Source organism: Aptenodytes forsteri, unplaced genomic scaffold (assembly GCF_000699145.1).
Source record: "Aptenodytes forsteri isolate BGI_AS27 unplaced genomic scaffold, ASM69914v1 Scaffold322, whole genome shotgun sequence".
Lineage (NCBI taxonomy): Eukaryota > Metazoa > Chordata > Aves > Sphenisciformes > Spheniscidae > Aptenodytes > Aptenodytes forsteri.
This window is the reverse complement of record NW_008795045.1, coordinates 447,039-462,839: the sequence shown is the minus strand read 5'-3', so window position 1 is coordinate 462,839 and position 15,801 is coordinate 447,039. Positions and strand designations below refer to the sequence as shown.

General features: G+C 41.5%; 1 protein-coding gene across 1 annotated transcript; it reads left to right on the top strand.

Moving 5' to 3' along the window:
• Positions 1-745: 745 nt before the first annotated feature.
• LOC103897026 (carboxymethylenebutenolidase homolog) lies at positions 746-8,780 on the top strand. The gene is made up of 6 exons (XM_009276978.2): positions 746-848; positions 3,336-3,558; positions 4,346-4,453; positions 5,562-5,704; positions 7,178-7,269; positions 8,280-8,780. Exons 2-6 carry the CDS (start codon positions 3,344-3,346, stop codon positions 8,457-8,459), a joined length of 738 nt encoding a protein of 245 aa, XP_009275253.1. The 5' UTR covers positions 746-848; positions 3,336-3,343; the 3' UTR covers positions 8,460-8,780.
• The last annotated feature ends 7,021 nt before the right edge of the window (positions 8,781-15,801 follow it).

Genomic DNA, 15,801 nt, shown 5'->3' with positions numbered 1-15,801 from the left:
GTCTTTTAAATACCTCCAGGGATGGGGACTCAACCGAGTCATAATCCAATGAAAAGAAAATCAGGAGAATGGGAGGGATACAAGGATCAGGCAGTCACTTTAATTCAAAAGGAAAAAAAAATGTATAAAATGTCCTGTGATAGGATAAAAATGTATCAGCATTTTAATCACTTACTATAATGATACATACAGCAATCTACAAAGCTGTTACCTTTTTACGTGATACTTATTTTCACTCTGAAAGAGAAAATATTTTTCCTATACTATATACGCTTTGTCTTGTATAGAGCTTTGAAGCGATGTCTCTACTTCACTACCTCACCCCGCTGATAACTTTAGATATGTCTTTTACCAATGGTTGACTAGTCTAAGGAAATAATAGTGCCAGCGTAATGTTTAAAAGTGATACAACCCCAACCTTTAAAAACAAAGGAACACCCTTAAAAGAAAAAAAAAAAAAGTTTTGTCTAAATGAATTGCTCAGCTAAGTCAACGTGTTTCCTAAGCTGAAAAGACAAGACCTCCAATGCTTAATGCCGTTGTGTGTAAGTTGAAAAGAAGGTTTGGTACTCAGCTATAGCAGCACTCCTCACAGCAGCACACCCTGCCTACACTAGCAATAAAATTGATGGCTTTAGAAAGAGCAAACTTTCAACTTGGTGACTCTGCGATATGCAGAGGTAAAGGCAGCAACTTGCGTAACTCTTCTTTGAAGAAACCTGATCCTTGCACTCACCCCTTTCATTTTATGAGTTAGCACTTTCTTTCGGGATCGCATTCAGTGGTGACCATCCACGCTGAGCTCTTGCGACTTGCCTCTGCTGTCTCGCACACTTGCTGTGCCACGGGTATGTGTGGGGTTGGTTTGGTGGGTTTTTTTAAACTTTTCCTCCTGAGAAATGTAAACCAAGTGCATGCTGAGGTCTGACTCAGCATGTTTGGGGGACTTGCATTTTATCTACGTGGTTTTTTAAAGAGCGCATACTATCAGGGGGCTACTTTCTTCCCTCATTGAGATGATGGTTCAGAAACCTTTTAGCTTCCCTCCTGAGGTGAGGAAGACCTCTCAGGAGGAGGACTCAGGAGAGTCTGTTGAAAGTGAGAGAGCCGCACAGCAATATCTTTCTATTTTTCTGATTGTAGCTTCAAGTTTCTGAAAACTAAAGTTACTGTTTGGTCTTCAAATAAATGCTCAAGTGCTTGCAGGTGGAGATGGTGCAACACCAAGGCTGTGGGTTTACAGATCCTCCTAAAAGAATAGCTTTGATGGATGTAAGAGAGGGGGATTAATTTTTAAGGAATGTTTCAGTAGCATCTCAGAAACGGAAAAAGATACTATTTGCACGAAATGCATACTGTGGCAAATGTAGAGACACCAAAACGTTTTGATTACGCTACAAAGCTTGCGAGTCTATATAGCTTATAAACCATACAAGCCAACACTACCCCTCGCAGGCTTGTGCCGGGAGCTCTTTTCCTCAGCTGCTATATCTGCATCTTTAAATATCTCATGTTTTACATTTTGCTTTACGTTTTATCAGATAATGTGAAATATTTGCGATTAAAGCCTTTAAGGATGTACTGATTGGTAAAGGCATTGTGTTTGTGTTTCTGGAGTTCTGAAAAATATGTTTCTTTAATATTCAGTTGCTGGTTTTTTATATTTTAGTCTAATCAAAAGGAAATAGTTTGTGGATGGAAAATTAGTTATCAATTCTTTCTTATTATATATTTAAACTTTATTTTGTCTTATATGCTCATCTATTAATTCTTTTTTTTTCCTGGTAGACTTATTTTAAATTAGAAGTCCTATATGTGAGACTACGTGTGTCGAAAAAAACACCTATGGGTGGGTGTGGCTTATTTAAAAAAAAAAAGTAGGGGATTAGTGTAAATCTGCGTGCCCAGAGTTAATACAGCTTTCAAATAAGGTACAGCTTGTCTTGAATTGATCTCTGAAAATGAAGCCTCCCAAGATCTGCAACCCTAGCCCTGCTAATACTGCTTGGGATATTCTCGATTTTAAAGTCTGCAAACCCAGAACATCTCGGTCCCTGGAAATCTGTGCAAATCTCCTGGCTGTAGGGTTGTTTGCTTGTTTGTTTTCCTAAAGCTGTCCCTTTAGTGCCACAGCTACGTAAGTCATACTAGTTCAGGGACTGTTCAGTAACCTGCTTTCTCCATTTCTCTCTGTGAGTACGTTTGGCATAGTCAAATTTGAACATCCTTGTTTCTGTACTGGCAAAATTTTCTTAGTACATGCAATTTATCTGTAGAGAGTTTAGGTAAAGCTTCATCTAAATTCTGTCCACGTTCTTTAATAATTTGGAGATACTCCGTGCGTATTCCAATATGTTATTTGAGTCATTTGCAGCAATATGAAGTTAGTTCACCCAGCTGGTTAACCTAAGGTCAGTGGCATAAAATCATTAATTTGAGACCAAGGAGCTACATAAATCTGTGTTAGATTCGGCTGGCATTTTTTGACCTTTGTGAATTACTTGTTTATTTTTGTTTAAGCAATAGTTTGTAAAAAATTAACCATGCCCTGCTGTTACCTTGTTCATAAAACATTTGGCTTAACTTAAGGATTTTTTCCTTATGTTCAGTTTTTTTTTTTTTCTGTCTTGGGGTTTGAATGCATTCCTTATTTAATATTAGATAAATACGATTTTATACTCTGGCTTTCACTGGTATATTTTTATTGGCACCTTCCTTAAGTATCCTCCTTCAAAAGTCTGCAATATCTGATGCTAAAGCTGGTTTAGAAAAAGAATTTCTTGACACTGAAAAGGTCAGCTATGGAATATTTCAACTCTCTGGAGGAAAATATCACATTTAATCTAAGTGTAATTGTATCTTTCTACACAGTAGCTGTGTTTTCTTTTTTTTTTTTTTTTTTCCTTCAAAATGCTAAGTCCTGTATTAAGCCTTTACAGTCTATACTGAAGAAAGTTATGCATTCCTGACAAAGACATACACACGATGAAGAGTGAAAGAACTGGCTTCATCACTATTTAAATAATTTGTGATGGTTGCCTGGCTGGTTGGTCTTTATTTTTACTCTATTACTGTAGGGCACGGAAGCCCTAGCTATGTACCAGGTCCCCGCTGAAGAGTTTATAACATAAGTAACTCTAACGAGATTATTATTTATAAAAGCAACCCAATGGGCTTATTGACTAATGCTGCATTTTAGTTCTAACGGTAATCAGTATGTTTGCAATACTACCGTAATGATTCAAAAATTCGATATTCCATGATACTGCTGCATTTTGATCTTTTTCAGTATGGTATGCTGGGATATTCACAACTGAATATTTTTTGTTCTTTAGTATCACACATGGCTAATGAATCGAGGCCCTGCCCATGTGATATTGGGGACAGGTTTGACTACGGAGGCCGTGGGCAGGAAGTACAAGTTGGGCACATCAAGGCGTATGTTTGCAAAGCACCTGCCAGCACAGACAAAGCTGTGGTTGTGATTCACGATGTATTTGGATGGCAACTCCCAAACACCAGATACATGGCTGATATGCTTGCGGCTAATGGATACATGTAAGAAATACTACTGTTTTCAAAGTGTCTTTTTAATAAGAAAGTTTGTTGAGCCAGCTGTTTCCTTTTTTTGTATAAACGATACAAACACAAATAATTTCATGGGCTTCACTTACATGTTTCTCTAAAGGGTTTCCCGTTTGTTAAAACAGTGTAAGAAGTCTAACATAGTTGAGTAGTCCTACCGTAACCAGGTAGTAGGCAAGCACAAAAGAAGAGAGGGGAAACAGAGAAAATTCTTACTCTACATCTTTCGTCCTCCATGAGCCCGAAGCAGCCTGCTTCCTCCCTCCCGACGTAGCATCTGTGCAACTTTGCTGTTACGGTAAAAATTCCAGAGAAGCTGGAAGTCATTCCATGAAGGTAAAGTGTACCAGCTTGTGCCAAAGAAAGAAACAAGTTCTCAAATATGTGAAAAGCATATTGGGTATCCTTTTTCCTGTATTACTGGGTTAGCATTACTTCTAGCCCAAATGTACATACCATGTAAATTGTAGGTGGTTTTTTTTTTTAAATTCAGTAAGAAACCACTAAGGATTTTCAATTGCAGTTAACAATTTGTCAAATTAATTAATGAATTTTAACAGGGGAAAATGTATCTGGAAGTTATGCTAAGTCTCCTTATTAAACAGAAAAATAATGAGGGTTGCTTGTATGGTGCTTTGATGTGGATTAAATTCTATGCGTATTCAACAAAATGAATTTGTTGTATAGTACACACAGACTTCCCTTTAACCCTTTCTCAGTGTTATTTCATGGGCATAAAATGTTTTCATTTTTCTTGCAGAGCCATCTGCCCAGATTTTTTTGTGGGGCAAGAAGCTTGGAAACCTTCTAATGACTGGGCGTCTTTCGATGACTGGCTGAAAACCCGAAATGCCGGCAAAATAGACAAGTACAACCGTTGTTCTTTGTCCAGCGAGTGGACATCCTTCTTCTGTAGGAATTTTTGCCTCAGTAAAGATGCAGGATTAGATTCTAAATTATTAATGGGTCAAATAAAGCTGGATGTCCACAAACAGAAATTTCATGCAGCTCGTGGGTCAAGCTCGTGGGTATGTGAGGGGTGCTTTTTGGAGAAAAGTAGAACTTTGAACAAGAAAAAAAGTGCCCACTGTTTACCTGTGCAGAGAGTAGAAGTGAGATGAATGACTCAAAAGAAAAGAACCAGCAAAGGCTGGAAAATGCAGCTCGGTCCTTCCACTGCTCAGTTCCCACAGGCAGGCACAACTTCTATGGATTTCAGATAGGGTGCAAACGTAGTCACCAAACACTATTTAACTAGGGAACATTGGTCCTGCTCCCCATCAGATCCCAGCTAGTTCGAAGCATACTACTTTCCCATTCTTCTAGGTATATTTTTGCCATTTTTATCTGACACGTAACTTGATTGCATAACGTTACCGCTGATTTTGAAGCAACAATTTCAAATTTACTTCCACAATTTCATAAAATATTTGTCTCCCCAATGAGAGAGAGTTTACCTATAGTCACATTTGTGGTAATGGAATGCTCTTGACTGGCTGTGTCTTTCTTAAACTTTTATTTGTGTTAGCCTAAAAGACAACTGTTGCCATTTGTGAAATTAATTGGATCGCTGTTTATAAAATCGCCTTAGGTTCTAGTAACAGTGATCTAGGAAGACTGATTTTCTCCTTTGTCTTCTCCCCTGGAGTTTCTCTTGTATTTTAGAAATAAATAATAGTAAACTAGTGTTGGGGGTTGACCCCAGCCAACAGCCAAGCACCTACACCGCCACTCACTCACTCCTCCCAAGAGGGACAGGGGAGAGAACAGGAGGAACAAAAGCAAGAAAACTCATGGGTTGAGATAAAGGCAGTTCGATAAGTGAAGGAAAGAGGAAAAACAGGAGTGATGCAAAGACAGTCACTCACCGCCTCCCACAAGCGGACTGATGCCCAGCCAGTCTCCGAGCAGCAGCCACTTTGGAGGCCAGGGGAACAGAGCTAGAGCCTTAATTCACTTTCATTTACATGTCTCAGAGAAGTTGATGTCATCGTGAAGTATCTAAGTGAACAATGTGGTGCAAAGAAGATTGGTGTCATTGGGTTTTGCTGGGGTGGAGCAGCAGTACAACATCTGATGCTGAAAAATCCTCATTTAAAGACGGGGGTGTCCCTCTATGGTAAGTCTCAAATACCTATTATGTTCTGAGCAGACATGACCGGTGCAGGAACTTACTCTGTAGGAGTATTACTGTAACAAAATTCAGTGCGACATCTTATGGAAGAAGGTGATTTTATTATACAAAATCTTTAAGCAATTTGATTTTGCACACTCACATTTTTGCACTTAATCCTAACCGGCAAGATCTATGTATTCAAGCGGCATGGTCAGGATGGCTTCTGTGCAACATAGCGTACAAAGGACACCAAATGCCAAGGCCTCACTATCGCTCAGGTTCCTCTTGGCTGGGGATGACAGAATGGTTTCTGGGCACATCTTTTGTATCTTTTAGGAGCCAGCAGTTACTATGAGGTGGATCGTTGCCACAGTATCTTGCTTACCTCGGTCTGCATAAGTCTTAGGAGAGGTTGCTGCCCACTGTCTGCTTTTCATTGTTCGGAAGACCTGTTTGACACATATGTCTGTACTCTATTCCCCTGTTGGGCTAACAGGGAAAGACATGGCAGTAGTGATGCGCTGCAGCCTTTTTGCTGTCCTTCTGTTAGAGTGCAGGGTCTTTTGCCGATGAGACATCTGGGCTGGGGGCTGCACAGGCTGCAGACCTTCAGGTCATGACATGAGCACCTTATTCCTCAATGTCACTCCTGGCAGTGGCCCTTTGTTACTAACATGAACCATTTTTAACTCTCTGTTTTAACCCTTGCACTCCCAGACTTCCATTCTTAATGCATTTATGCTACTTTTAATATTTTTGTTACAAACCTCTGTACTTCTGTATAACCCAGAGCAATTTATATTCATGTGAGGCGAAAGGAAACTGAAGGTATTTTTCCAGAAGGTTTATGGGCACTGTTTCGCTGCACTGATTTGCTGATCAGCTGAGTCAATTCAACAATGCTACTTGCTAATTTTTTACTTTCCTGTTGTAGTAACTTCAATAATGAAAAGAGTGGCCAGGGTGGTAGCTAGTTGGTTTTACTCTTACTTAAATTCAAATATATTTGAATAGTCAAAATTACAATATCAATTTGTTACGAATTTATATCAGTATAAATATATGTACACTGAAATCCTAACCATGTACCTGGAATGATGAATATTTACAATTATCTTAAAAATGGCCACGCCAGGCTAGAGGCGAGCAGCTCTGAAGTGTCCATCTTTCACAGGACCCTGTCTCTGACAGTGGTCAGAAGCAGATGCCCAAAGAAAACCACAAGAATGGGGCAAATGTAACAATTCTTCCCTGACTTTTTCAGACAGAGTTAGTCTTTTTATCTTTAATGACATCCCAAATCATAGGAAGTTCTCACAACAAAAGGGACTTTTAAGCAAAGCGTGTTTAATTCCATTACGAGCTGATCAGCTCTAACTGATCAGAATGTCTTTTATTTTGACTGTATAGCTTTGGTAGTGATTTAACCACTTTAAGTAGCATGACTCATTGTATATGCCTCTCCTTCTTCCCTAGGAGTGATCAGGTTCTTTGAGGGCAGATCCAATTTGCTTCATCCCACCTTCTTCATTTTTGCTGAAAAGGATGACTACATCCCATTGGAGCAGGTGAGTTTCCCATCAGAGATATTTGTCTTTTTAATGCTTTTCATGTTTGTTTTGTAATTTGATATTTAATTAAGAGAAAGTAGAAAACTAATTTGCACTTTTTCTCCTCTTTCGCTAACTCTTACAGTGGTTCTACACAAATTTATGTTGTTTATCCCCAAATCAAAAAGTTTTACAGTGACATGAAAAAATGTTTTCTGTTTCTGTTGCAAAATATGCATGATTTATATATGATAGTTCTTAGGAGGAAAAGGGCAAGAATTCGAAGGAAGACTTCTGTCAAGTTTAAGATAGGAGACCCTCTTTAATCATACTGATGGTGCATAAAATCAGCAGAAAGTCCCCACCTGTACCAGTGGGATCACTAGTTGCAGGAGAATTAAAAAATCCTGTGACTATCCTTTTCCTATCCCGCTGTCCTGCAGAGCTTCTCCTTTCTGGTACTCTGTCAACAGCTTCCTGGGGAGCACGGGTGGAGAACGACTGGAGAAAGATGATTATCTTCCAAGGGGATCAAAGAGGAAGACACGCTTTCATTGAGTGGTGTTGGCTTTAATTTTCCTGCCAAAAGCGTCAGTAGCTTTAAACTGCCGATTTTGTATCTGTGCCTCTCCTCCTTCAATTTCAAATTAATTCAAAATCTTGCCTCCCCCCCCCTTTTTTTTTTTGTGAGGTCTATCAGCAGTAACTTGTACAGTGATCACTAAATGCTAACCTTCTCATGACACTGAGCGATTGGTGTTTTTACCTTTACAGGTATTATTACAGTAACCCATATACTTTTTTTGCAGTCACATGCTGTTATTTTACTGGAGAAAAAAGCCCAGTTAAATAAAGAAAGTGTAGTAACAGAAATGCATTTGGGTATAAAATTAGTAGAAGAGAAAACGATGGCAAGGACACACTGTGTCTGTCTCCCAGAAAAGTAAAAAACCAGGACAATTTGAGGACTGTAAATACATACCGTGTTAACTCCGTACTCGGCCAACATGGAACATTCTGTGTTACAGGTCACCCTACTGGAGCAGAAGCTTAAACAAAACTGTAAAGTTGATTATGAAGTTAAAATTTACCCTGGACAGACGCATGGGTTTGTACATCGCAAAAGAGAAGATATCAATCCTCAAGATAAACCTTATATTGAGGAAGGAAGAAAGGATATGATCAACTGGCTGAATAAATATCTTTAGCATAAATAAATACCCATAAAATAAATCAATTGTTGTAGGAAATCAGAAAATAATACAGATTACATTGATTAAAATGTTCTTAAAACCATCAAAATATCTTGTAAAACTCTTTTGCAGCAACACTACTTATTTGCACTTATTTTCTAAGTAGATGTTCAGAAATAGCTTTTCAAATGCTGAAAGTTATAAATGTAAAAAAGATTTTTAAATTTGATCTTGTGTATCTTAAAATTATTAGAATCTCATTTGGGATATTTTCTAGAATCTGAAAGTTTCACTTTTTTATATTAATGTCAATATGATAAAAAATCATTGAAACTCTGCCCACGCTTGAGAAATGCTCTCCTAAAAGCCATGTTTAGAGTTGTTGAGCTGTGAGATTTTCAGCTCTGAGATTTTCAGCTTTGAAGTAAATATAGTTCTGGTTTGGAAGGCTGGGACGTTTTCTTGGAAACAGAATATCCTATTCAGAATTCATAAAAACAGAGCTACAAGGAGGGAAGGGGAAGGACAATGGGAAGAAATGTACGCAGACTGAAAGGGGGCTGCAAAAAGTTGGGAACCATGACTGAAGTGAGGAGACTAGAGGAACATGCAGGAGCAGAGAAGAAGGACCTGAACAAGTGGGAAGAGGGTAGGACACAAAGAGACTATGAAGTGCAGGAAGAATCAGAAGAGAAAGAAGAACAAAGTAGAAATAGGAGGCTACCATCAGACATACACAGAGCATAGGAAGAAAACATCAGTGAAGACTTCCAATCCCTCTTCTCCTTCCATTTCCAGACCGATCTAGTAGGGGGAGAGCTCAGGAGGGCAGGAGTTTCTTGTTTGCTGCCACCTTGTTATTTCCGTTAGCATCTTATTATCTACTCCATGTCTATCAACTGACTTCTGGATAATCTGTTTTCATACCTTTCAGGCATTGCCAGTAGCCTAGAAGTGTTACCACTACCTGCCTTTCTTCCATGGAAAGGCTGGCCTCTCTGTTTGTCCTCCTCCATTCCCCAGGGACATCGCACGTCTGCCTGTGCAGAGATGTCATGGCTCGTGGCTCGCAGAGGTGCTTAAACTCCCCAAGGTGAACTCCAAACCTGCCCACATCTAGTTATGCTGTTTTAATTTTTCTTCCCCCTCTGTACACCTGTACTCCTGTTTCCGCTATAAAATTAATGTCATTCAGAATATGGTCAAAATTAACTTTTGTGAAGATCGAACCAAACGGCTCTGGACACATCAGTCTTCACCAGACTTTCTGGTATTAGTTCTCCTTCCTGCTAATAGCCAGCACTTTCCTTTTGCCCTTCTCTCATTTTTGATGCATTCACAGATACTTTTATTACTAGTTCTGTGTGGCTTGATAGCAGTAAGCTATGCTGCTGCCTTAGCCTGTCTGTGGGGTGTGTTGTTCCTTGACTCTTCTCCTCAGACGCATGCCTGTGTTTCTCCCCTTCGTAAGCCTCCTTTTTGATTCTGAAACACTTGCAGGCATCTGGATGCAGCTGCAATGGCCTCTTGCTATGCTGTCTGCCCTTCCTCCACATCAGGATCATCTGACATTTAATAACATGTCTTTCACTAAGCACCAGTGTTCTCCACTCCTTTCTCCCTCACATTGTCTTCATCAGAAGCCCCAGCACCAGCTGAGTTTCTGATGTTGCTCCTTCCTTTTTTTTGGGAAAGTGCATCATTTCGCAATCAGCTCGATGCAAATCCTCTGTCATCTCTCATGGTCTCAGGCAGTTGCCCTAGCCCCTGTCCCTCATTCAGAGTTGAATCTAAACCAACCTGGATGATAACATTACCTCCTCACCTCCACAAATCCTTCCACTATCATCAGGTTTCTCTCTACTGTGATTTAATTAGGTATCAGGATTGGTAAGGCACAGCCCACCCCTAGTGACTAGGGGAACGTCACTGTATTTCTGCTCCTTTGTTCCCTCTCAGTGTAATTCACGGTAACCACGTGGTGAGGTCTGGCCTGCATCTGTGAAGCTGAGGGAATAGATGCGGCTAAAATATTGTACTGAACACAGACCAATTTCCCCTCGGTGAAATACTTGTGAGCCCAGGGAGCCCCTTCAGCTTTCACAGAATATTATCCTTCAAGGTGCAGCCCCCCAGTTGTTTCCATTGCCCCACAGTATTTTTCTTTTTGCAGTCACCTCTGCCAGCCATGCCTGGCAGCTCCCTCACGCAGTCACCTTCCCTCTGGCTCCCCCCCAGCCGGGGGCACACGCCAGGCCAGCCCTAAGTGGTCTGTGATGGAGCTGCAGCCGCACGCGTGTCTTTGAACTCCATAGTGCCTCTGCTTCAGAGTCTCCCACCAGGTGGGTCCCACCTCAGGTCCCATATCCTCAGCAGTTCTTCAGCCATCCCTCCATCTCGAACCCCTTCTTCATGTCACTCCTTCCCCTTCCTCCTGCAATGCGCTGTGTATCTCCCATGAGAAGATAGTTCTCCCTGCACCACACTGAGTTGATATTAAAGAAACTCTCCTGTCTTTCGAAAAGATTTCATGCAGACCTCTGAGGCAAAAGTGCAAAAGCTTCCCTTGCTCCTTGGCTTATGCCCTCAGTCAGCAATTAGTGCTGTTCTCTGGTTTGGGCACTGCACATTGTGTTCCCATCTCCTTGCTGTTCGATTTCAGGAGAGATGAACCTGTTCTTAGTGGGTCTAGCCAGCGCAGGGAAAGCCTCTTCAGGTCTGCAGGGCGTTGTTGCCATGAGTCATGCTGGTAAAAGCAGTCCCTCCACATCGGAGGTGAGAAGTTCCATGATGCCCTCCCTGATCCTGCCCTTGGGCTGGATCTGTGCGGCTCCCTGGTGACCTACAGACGGAGGGAAGGGACGGACAGTGACTGCTGTGCTTCCTGCCATTCCTGACATGGTTCTGGACTCAGCATATAGAGGAGAAACTGTTTCATGTGGGAGAATTGCAGACACCTCCATTCACTGGTGCAGGCACGTCTGATGCGTGTGCTTGTGCAGCTCTGGTAACAGGAGGATAACAACGTACAAACCTTCCTAGAAGAAAGCAACGTGGGTATGTGCTTCCTATAGATGTAAAGTATGGGTTCAATTCCCAGCTATGGATTCATGCCCAATTTATCAGGGTTGCTATAAGAACAGATAGAGATGATGAAATTGAACTCCCTGCCACTCTTGTCTCACATGGGTTTTAAATAAAAGAGCCTTGGTTTCTCAGGAGGTAATATCTTGGCTGGCAAACCATTCCAGCTCATTTTTTTATGTGAATGAACAGATGTCTCAGGGAATTGGGCTAAGCTTTGCCAAATTTGTCCTGAGACAGGGGGAGACTGTGAAACTGAGGAGTATTTTGTCAAAATTCATTGTCCTTGGAGAATTCAGAGTGGCTTGCTGTAGGACAGGTATTGCATTTCATTATGTATTTGTTTTTGTAGAAATAGGGCATCTAAGATAGAAAACTCAGAGTTTTGCCAGTGTTAACATTTACTTTACTAAAAACCACACACGCACATTCTCAAAACTCGCACTTGAGAATATCCTTTGTGTCTAGAGGGCACTGACATATAGGCGTATAGGTTAGACATTGCAAACTCAGGTTTGTAATGTTCGGTTCTACCGAACTTAGCAGCCTTGATATAAGGTAAATTAGCTGCAGAAAAAACAGCAGGGTAGACATAGTAGACATGTAAGGCCTGACCAGGGGACCTCATGCAGATGCTTTTGTTCCTTTGGGCATTGTGCTGTCTTGTCAGTTCCATCCTAGTAATTTTATAGCCCTTTGATCAATTCCAAACAAATTTGACAAAACGGTGAAGTCCTCGGTGCTATTTAGTTCTACTTTTCTAGAAAATCTGGGTGGCACAGAGGAGACAGACTCACTGCACTGAGGAAAATAGTGTAGTGTGGATTCATCGGTTCTTTGTGTTATTTAGGCCGCTGGCTGGCCGGTCAGCACACAGAAAGCCTGAACCGCTTGCGTAGGGGTTGTGAGAGGACACAGGAGGGAAGTGGACTAAGGAAGTGTCGGGGGTAACCAAGATGCAGGGGAGCAGGAGGGCAGAGGGAATGGGCTGAGGGTAAACCTGGGGCTACGGGGAACTGAGACCCTATTGGGGGCAATCACACGGTACGTGGACGAAATGGAAGGGAGAACCTAGAAGAGCCCTAATCTCACCTTTTGTAGACTGAGTGGGGTTTTGGTCACAGAGAAAGTGTTATACTGAGGAAGGCTCATGGCCTGCATGCGAGGAATTCTTGATGCCCGAGTGAAGAAAGTTGTATGGAGTAAAGTGAAAGAGGTCTCCTGGAGGAAAACTGCAGGGACTGGAGATAGATAGGACAACAGAACATGGTGGAGATCAGAGTCCTGAAGAACAAGAGCATGTACCCTGTCCTCCGCTGATAGTCTCCTCTCCACAAGAAGATTGGGGTCCTTTATATGAAAGAAAATACTAAAACACAGCTTTAATATGAACCACTGGATTCTTTGCCTTTTTGGAAGTTGAATTCCAGGTCCTGATTTCTGCTCTCTGGCTAGGACAACAGAACATGGTGGAGATCAGAGTCCTGAAGAACAAGAGCATGTACCCTGTCCTCCGCTGATAGTCTCCTCTCCACAAGAAGATTGGGGTCCTTTATATGAAAGAAAATACTAAAACACAGCTTTAATATGAACCACTGGATTCTTTGCCTTTTTGGAAGTTGAATTCCAGGTCCTGATTTCTGCTCTCTGGCACAAGTATTTTGGATCCATCTGATATCATCAATCAGTTTAATATTACACAGACTTAACTTTTAGTTCTTCTTCATTTGCTTGCTTTTTTTACACATTGGGTGGGAGCTCTTTTATGGGTTTTCAGTTTAATCTTTATGGCAACAAATTTTGATCAACTGGATGACTCTTTGACTCTGCTCCATTTTCTGCATTCCTCTCTGTCAAGTTAGCGGGTTTTTTTTGGTTTTTTTTTTAATGTGGTGTCTAAAATGGATAGTCAGTATTGCATCTTAATAATTTTTCTCAGCTTTTTTGACTTCTGAACTCCAAACAGGAATGAGCGTTCAGTGTGCAGGTCATAGTCAGCAAGGACAAAGAAAAGCACTCCCCCACCACACACGCACACACACACACGTATCTGTCAAGTTAGCGGGTTTTTTTTGGTTTTTTTTTTAATGTGGTGTCTAAAATGGATAGTCAGTATTGCATCTTAATAATTTTTCTCAGCTTTTTTGACTTCTGAACTCCAAACAGGAATGAGCGTTCAGTGTGCAGGTCATAGTCAGCAAGGACAAAGAAAAGCACTCCCCCACCACACACGCACACACACACCCCCCCCAATATTCCTATAAAATAATGTGCACTCAGTATAAAAAATGTCTAATATCTTATGGCCTGCAGGCAGGATGGCATCTATGCTTTATGCTAGATCGTAAAAGACTGTGCACTTGCTTTAAAAATATGTCCCTCTGCACAGTGCCAGCTGTACTAGTGTGAGGAGCAGTTCTCCTTCCTCAGCTGCACTGACGTTAGTCAGCTGCAACCTCCAGCTCTGAGGAACTCTGCTGCTAGGTCTTGGAGGGGTTTTTTGACTTTGCCTTCTTCAGAGGAGGCCCTAGGGAGGGAGCTGAATGATTGCTGTGCTGGATTAGTGAGGCTTCAGGGCTAGAGGACTGACCAGAAGTTGAACTTGAGGGAAATTGGGGAATTGATGGAAAATGTGGTAGAGGTGACTACACCCGTAGATTCAGCTCCAGCCCATCTGAGGGCCTTGTTGTAACTCATTTTGGCCACATCCACAGGCATACTAAACTGGTTATTTAGGACTGTAGTTGCCTACCTAGCACAGGTTTTAATCAAACTGGACTTCGTTCCTTTAGCTAATGACATTTCAATGTGTGTCACCGCAGACAGTGAACGGTAGCTTAGCCTCTAAAAAGGTGTAGTAAGGGGACCATTTTTCAGGGAAGCAGGTTTGTCACAGGGACCCAAAACAATCTAGCTTCATTTCATTTAAGGTAAGAAAAAATAAAGGTAGACCCACAAAGAGTACTTTGTTGCAGAGCTCCCATGGGAAGTGTGATGGGAGTTTGGTGCCTGCCTCCCCTTTACGCCTTCAGAAATCTTCCTCAGCACATTTTACTTATTTGCCCGTTTCTCATCTTTGGCACTGAAGTATATCAAAGTCCAGCGAATAACAGAACGCTTAATTTCAGAAAGCGGGGAGTGGAATGGGCTAATAAAGCTCCAAAACAAAGTTCCCCTTTCAGACCCTGGAGCAGATGGTGGCACCTGTGGCAATACATTTCCTTCCATTCCCGCCACTGCTATATTAAGAGCTGGTGAGGGAATTTTGCATCTGGGCTGGTAGTTTGCCATGAACTTCAGCAAAGCTATGATAATGTTATTTGGTAAGGGGATTGGAAATTCTTCCAATTGCACTGTTAAACTGTTCTTTAGTTTTTCTTCCAGGTGCTGAGCTTACAGATTGTTGAAGATTTCTTTAAGGTTCTTTCTTTTTTTCCAGAATCCTTAGAAAATTAAGAAAGTTGCCAAGATACCTCAGATGGGTGGCTAACCACAAGTAAAAACCCCATGTCCTTCAGTAAAAAAACAAGGTGAGACAAAACGTTATTACTTCCTCTGGCTCCTTTGAGCAAAAAGCTGAAGGTAATTTTTAGGCACTGGTGTTTGCAACAGGAAAGAGATGCAGGGGAAAGGGGTAGTTTGCATGTTGTATATATTTACAAACACTGTACTTTGTAGTGCTCTGTGAAGTTGCTTTAGAGATCAGTGAGCTGCTGTAACTCTCCCTGTTGGTGGGACTGTCACTGCAAGTAGCTGCGTGCAGCAGGTAGCAGTTCAGGGTAGGTTAGGAGTGCAAGGTAAGGTGATCCCGTCAGATGGTTTGAATAGAATGAGTGCTTGCCGTTGTCCCAGGTTTTCCCTGTTTTGCTCACCTAGCTGGTTTAACTCCAACTTCGCTCAGATTTTTTCTTTCTGAGAGACACAGATAACCTGGGTCAAAATTAAAGGGGCAGGCTCACTTGTGTCTCTTATCCACTACAGGGGAAATCAACTTCTGGCTCTACAGGACAAGGTAAAGTAGAGCTCACCTTTTGCTCAGGTGTACTCCTGATGTATACAGGATTGTCGTGGTTTAACCTCAGCTGGCAACTGAGCGTCACGCAGCTGCTTGCTCACTCCCCCTGCCCCGGTGGGATGGGGGAGAGAACTGGAAGAGTAAAAGTGAGGAAAACTTGTGGGTTGAGATAAAAACAGTTTAATAATTGAAATAAAAATAATAATAATATAATAATAATAATAATACACAAAGCAAGTGATGCACAGTACAATTGCT

Bases quoted from the DNA above. Each gene is read 5' to 3' on its own strand.
- LOC103897026 (XM_009276978.2), top strand. From the start codon at position 3,344: ATGGCTAATGAATCGAGGCCCTGCCCATGTGATATTGGGGACAGGTTT. The intron at 3,559-4,345 runs GTAAGAAATACT...TTTTTCTTGCAG, and splicing joins CTTGCGGCTAATGGATACAT to AGCCATCTGCCCAGATTTTT. The intron at 5,705-7,177 runs GTAAGTCTCAAA...CTTCTTCCCTAG, and splicing joins GACGGGGGTGTCCCTCTATG to GAGTGATCAGGTTCTTTGAG.